The sequence below is a fragment of the Herpailurus yagouaroundi genome, unplaced genomic scaffold (assembly GCF_014898765.1).
Source record: "Herpailurus yagouaroundi ecotype Mexico unplaced genomic scaffold, PumYag 139, whole genome shotgun sequence".
Lineage (NCBI taxonomy): Eukaryota > Metazoa > Chordata > Mammalia > Carnivora > Felidae > Herpailurus > Herpailurus yagouaroundi.
In genome coordinates this window covers 18,122,091-18,128,090 of record NW_024412394.1, presented here as the reverse complement: position 1 = coordinate 18,128,090, position 6,000 = coordinate 18,122,091, and the positions used below count along the sequence as shown (strand labels likewise).

The 6,000-nt window shown below is 42.9% G+C and overlaps 1 protein-coding gene across 3 annotated transcripts in view; it reads left to right on the top strand.

Moving 5' to 3' along the window:
* Nucleotides 1-6,000, top strand: part of PKHD1 (PKHD1 ciliary IPT domain containing fibrocystin/polyductin) — a 475,556-nt gene that overhangs the window by 18,857 nt on the left and 450,699 nt on the right. For all 3 annotated transcript variants that reach the window (XR_005789774.1, XM_040473753.1, XM_040473752.1), the window contains exon 6: nt 3,524-3,581. Coding sequence is in view for 2 of the 3 variants with exons in the window: in XM_040473753.1 (XP_040329687.1) it covers nt 3,524-3,581 (58 nt within the window). In the remaining variant the exon portion in view is untranslated. The remainder of the gene's footprint in view (nt 1-3,523; nt 3,582-6,000) is intronic.

Sequence of the window (6,000 nt, the reverse complement as noted above, 5' to 3'; positions counted from 1 at the left end):
TTCTTTCTTTCTTTCTTTCTTTCTTTCTTTCTTTCTTTCTTTCTTTCCTTCTTTCCTTCTTTCCTTCTTTCCTTCTTTCCTTCTTTCCTTCTTTCCTTCTTTCCTTCTTTCCTTCCTTCCTTCCTTCCTTCCTTCCTTCCTTCCTTCCTTCCTTCCTTCATGGAATGTTACTCAGTTATAAAAAAGAATAAACTCTTACCATTTGCAACAACATGGACAGAACTAGAGGGTATTGTGCTAAGTGAAATGAGTCAGATAGAGAAAGACAAATACTGTATGATTTCACTTACATGTGGAATTGAAAAGGACTAGGATTTGAACCTGTGTCAGACTTTAAATCTTCTAAACTGAAGCCCATAGAGGAGCCACAAAGATGATCATCGTGGGTCAGTGTTTCATTTTATAGCTGCAATTCTCCTGAGTCTTGGTAGGATGAAGGAACTCAGGGCCCAAGTTGTACCTCTGCCTCTGCTTTGTACTCTATTTCTGCTACTCTTTCCAACCTGAGATTGAAAGGGCATTTGCTGATGGCATTCTCCTTCTAACTTAGAGCCAAATGGAAGCAGAGAGAGGGAGAGTTTATGAGCTAATACCTAACTTATTTTGGAGAAGCAATATGTATACTTGGTCTTAATTTTATGTTTGGTTCAGCCTATTGTTCATTTCAGGTTAGTTTCACACCAATCTCTCAAAAGGGAAGGTGCTAGACTTTTCACAAAAGGTTGAGGTTTGACAGTGTTCCTTGTGATGATCGTACTTCCCATAGGGTGCCTCTGTTGAAGGGTTGCTCGTAACAGTATTAGTCATTAATGCTCCTTTAGAGCAAGAATTCATCCCCCCAAATCATCCCTGCTACCATCCACTCTTTATGTAGGCAGTCCATTTACAAATTTGGAATTTGCTGTCAGTTCACATTTAACAACTTGTCTCTCACTTCAAGAGAAGCTTGTTTTCTGGAATTTTGCTTCTGCACATATGCAGCAGAAAGAAAAAAACCATTCTTATTAAGACCCACACCACCACCTCTACACTGTCTCTGTAGATGTAACAGCAGATGGATGGCCAGGCACCCTCCCTAACCACCATGCTGTTTTTGGTTTTGATGTTCCTTTCACCCCAGATAGTAGTTTTCCTACTTATTAAAGATCGGGAGGGAGAGCAAGGGGAGAGAAGAGAAGCACTTCCTAAAATTGCACATTAAAGAAAACAAGTCCTCAAGTGCTTCGTCTAGCTTGGCGAGTTGATGAAAAATCACCAGGGGATGCAGTTAATGAGAGGCATTCCAAGCTAAATAAAACACAGTGTGTCTCTTTGTTTTGGGACTGGGGGAACCGTGAGTATTAAAAATTAATTCCATCTCGCCAGTCCACTTCAAAGAGCCTGCTGCAGGCGCTGACAAGTTTGAACAACTCACAGAAGGTTTATCAAGCAGCTGGTGGCTGTGGCTTCGCTATCCTGATCTGCTGTGTTTCCTCTCCCCTATCTCACTCAGGCTGACCTCACTCCGGCTCAGGGATCAGTGTGTGGGAAGCTTGATTTGGAAGCTCATTAATTTTTCACTTTGTCATGTCTCTCGCTTGGTGGGTGGACGGAGCCTGTTTTCCTTAGAAATACACCATTTTTATGTCATGTCAGCTCAGAGGGAATCACAAGTGAAGCTCTTTCTGAGGTTTAACTCTGAGCCACCCCACCATGTTGAGGAAGGGGAGGGATTGATCAAGGAGTCACTCTATTCCCCCTGCCACCACCCCAACCCCCACCCCCACCCCCATGCTTCTGGTGGAAGGCTCACAGACTGAGTGGTAGATCTTACATTTCAAACTGGAAATCCAGACGCATGTGTCCTTATTTGGTCTGGACTTGATTGTACTTTAGCCTCAGTTTCTAATGTCTGTGAGAAGGGGAGGTGGTGACCACTACCCTACCTCATGAGGCTCCTAGGATATATTTACATTGGCAGTGTCCAAGGGCACCTCAGGGAGAGGTGAAGGCCTGGGTACAGTAGGAGGCTGGGAGTCCAGGGTGTGGAGTGCATGTTTGGCAGGGGCATGTGGAATTGTGTTAATCCTTATCTTTTGGTGAGATCAGAGCCAGCTCCCAATTGGTGAGGTCATGGCATTCTTACTTTGACCTTCTGACTGTACATACTTTCTGTGACCTGTTCTCTAACCCTCTTTTAGGAGGAGGAAACTAGCCTTGATGGCAGGCTGTGTAGCCATGTGGATCAATACATAAAACTTACACTTGCCGAGCCACCATTAGCTTTTTTGAAATGTCTGTTGGTTCTCTCCTCTGATTAGGGCTGTTGATTAACAACGGAGTTATTCTTTGGTGGTATTCTGCCTGGGAAGGTGAACTCCTGGGATGCTGGAAGCAGGCCAAGCTAAATAATTTGCTTTCGCTTGATTTGCAAGCGGGAAGCAGTGTAGTTTATGGGGAATGAAGGCTGTGTAGGCATCTAGAGGAGGTTGAGAGTAAGGGTCACATGAGGGGGAAACCAAGTCTCTTCCTGAATGTTGTTAGCTCATGTGTCAAACCTTGGCCTGGTCAGTCCATCCTTATGCCTCTCTATTCACACTGGCCCTGACTATGAAATGCACTAATCTTGGACTAACTCAGATGCCTATAGGTAAGATGAAATTCCTGGACTTGTCTTTTTCTCCCCTCTACTTCCAGGTACCATATCAATCATCTCAGATGGGGCCACTTTATTCATTCACAAAAATTTGAATGTCTTCTGTATACCATGCTATGCATAAGAGTATAACCATGACTGAGTAAGGCACTGTCCCTGCCTTTCTAGAGCATGTGATTAGCAGAGAATATACTTTGGGGGAAGGGACATAGAAAGCTGATTTGGAGGGCCATGACCAGGCTTTCATAGACTTCCACCTCTTCCATCAGGGCTATTTTCCCCCTTCTCAAAGAGTGATGTTGCTTCCCATTCCTTGAATCATTTGAGTCCTTTTTTCTCCTGAGAGCCATGATCCATTTTCTCAACAAACATCTCACTTGTGTGCCTACCCAACTCCAGTTTTTTGTAGCTTGCTCATTCCTACAAAGGTGTTGATGATAATTTAAGTTGCAATCCTTTCAACTTAAGTAAGCAAATTTTTGCCAAGAAAATTAAAATCCTTCAAGATTCCAAAATACCAAGTTACAATAATGGAATTCTAAAGGTGGCCTACCTACCTATTTTTCTGGTGAAATGTGTTCCTGGCTACGGTAGGTGGGCTGGTGGAAACAGACTTGCCAAAGTTTGGGCAATATGGTACAGGACAGAGAGCTACATGACCTTGGTAAAATTCCCTTTACTTCCTCTGTGGAGAAACTATAGTAATACCTGTTAACTCTGCTTCACAGTTGTATTATGAGGATAAAAAGAAATAGATGTACATTTATTTGAGGAAGTGTAACCATTTACCATCTTTGACTAATATCCGATGAGGAATGACTTTTGCTTCTTGTCTGTGGTTGTGATATTCTAATGGAATGCTCCCTTATGATAACCTTTCCTGAACAGTTTTCCAGGGGGCAGACACCCATTGTTTACCACGTTATACCACCGAGTGGAGTGCCAGGTAAGAAATCTCCTATTAAAATAGGAGTAATTATGGATCCCTTTGCTAAAGCTATTGAAAACTCTTCTACCCAGGTGGGTGCTCTCTTTAAATGGGAACACTGAACTTCTCTGATGCTGGTTTGAAAATAAATGTCAACCTCTGGTTTACTTTTAATCTGGTTTGGTTTCACCTGTGGGCTCTTTTGCTCTGTGACTTTACTGATAACAAAAGGAATCCAAACATGAAAAGGAAAAGAGGCCAGCAAAATCAAACCAGGTACTGCCAGAGCATGGAAGAAATAAAAATCATCATCGTTCTTAATTTTATAGTTGTTTGCATAATAGCAAACCTTTTTTGAACTTTACTGTGAGCCAGGCTCTGTTCTAAGTGTTTGGCATATATTATCTTATCAGATTCTCACAAGAACCTGATGACATAGGGACTATAATTCTCATTTGCCGATGAGGAAACGAGATACCAAAAGGTTAAGCAACTTGCTTAAAGTCAGCTATTAAGTGTATAGCTGGGATTTGCACCCAGGCAGGCAGAATCCAGAGTGGGCAGGTGTACCCATTGTTTTGTTTTGCATTGAGTGGTGTTGCATACCACATGCAAGGCCAGCAACCCTGATCCTTACACTGGGGGTTTGTGAATTAGAGGGCACACAGGCATGCAAAGGCCAGGGGATAGAAGTGAAGAAGAGAGAGAAGGTTGAGATTTACATAAAAGAGGGGATCGCAGCTAAGAAATAGGTTCAAGAATTGCTAAGCTTGCCTTACAACTAAGTAGTAAATACAAGCTAGGATTATGTATAATTTGCTGTCTGATTCTTGGCAAATTCCTAGGTCTATTTCAGATTTTCCCTTTGTTCAGGGTTTCCAGATGGTGTAATTATGGGAATACAAATTGCTAAATGTTTATATGTAGTTGTGTCTAAATGCATAAACTGATCTAGTTTTGAATGTCTTGACTGCTCGAGAATGTCACAATGAATATCTGAGTTGCTGAAAAGTATTTGCCCTTTGGGTGTGTGTGTGTGTGTGTGTGTGTGTGTGTGTGTGTGTGTGTGTGTAGACACAAGATTATGTATGTGTGTATTTAAATTATATACTGAAGAATATGATTCCAGCATAATTTTTTTTATGTGGGTTATTCAGAGATCTGTTCCTTTCCATTTGAATAATCAAGACGTGATCATGTTTTATTAAAAAGAAAATGTGCTCTAAAAGTCGCATGCAGACGTTTGGGTCCTTGCTGCTCTGGTGTTAGAAAGCTCTTGTTTAGATGGCAGAAGTCCACAGGGTGAGGGATGAGGAAGGGGCCTGCCATGAGAGGTGTGAAGTGGGACATTGGCTCACACGGATCTGTCAGGCCCGTTTCTCCCACCCAGTTCAAGAGCTGCACACTGTATCTTCCCCCTTCTGGGGGAATGGTTGGTGGCTGGCCTTGTTGGAGTGGTCCCTCTGGGTAGGATCCACATGGTGACATCTTTGAAGTCATTTTACAGATGATTACTCTTATTTCATTTGGGAAGTCTGCCCAGAATAGCAGCCAGGGAGATGGGGGAGGTGGTGGGGACAGGAGAGATGATGTTCCATTAGCAGTTGAGTTTCTATATGTGGTTAACAGTTCTCCACTGTGACGGAGAATCACCCAGAACCATAGGCTGGCTTAGCCATTTCTCAGGCTCTATTGGACTTCTTTATTTAGAAGCAAGACTGTTAACCACTCACAAAATTCCCAATTTCTAGAACTTATTGCCAATTTTTAAAATTGTGCCCAAGAAAGCAAGAAATCATGCCCATCAAAGCCAGGGAATTAATACTTTAGCTCTATTAAAGTGAAGGGAAATTATTTTGCCAGTTGTTAATAGTAACAAAGAACTCCAGAGTCTAGGCTTTCTCCATTTCTGTGATCTTTGTCTAAGGCATTAGGTTCCAGCCCCTTCTACCCATTCATCTGTGCAGTGAGTGGCTCTCATACTTCCCGGAAGGTTCCCATGGTTTCAGTGCTAGTCAGTCATCCAGTGACCACAGACAAAAGTCTTCTTGTATTAATAAAGCACCCACAGCATGAAGGGAACAACTTCTTGGTAATGTTCTTTTGTGACTTTAAATGTGGCCATGAAGAGATTCAAAGTCTTCTGCCTTCCGCCTGGGTGGCGCAGTCGGTTAAGCGTCCGACTTCAGCCAGGTCACGATCTCGCGGTCCGTGAGTTCGAGCCCTGCGTCAGGCTCTGGGCTGATGGCTCGGAGCCTGGAGCCTGTTTCCGATTCTGTGTCTCCCTCTCTCTCTGCCCCTCCCCGTTCATGCTCTGTCTCTCTCTGTCCCAAAAATAAATAAACGTGGAAAAAAAAAAATTCAAAGTCTTCTGCCTTCAGTGACTTCATGATCCCCTTAAGTGCTCTTTTCTTTTCCACCTTTGTTGTTTTACCTC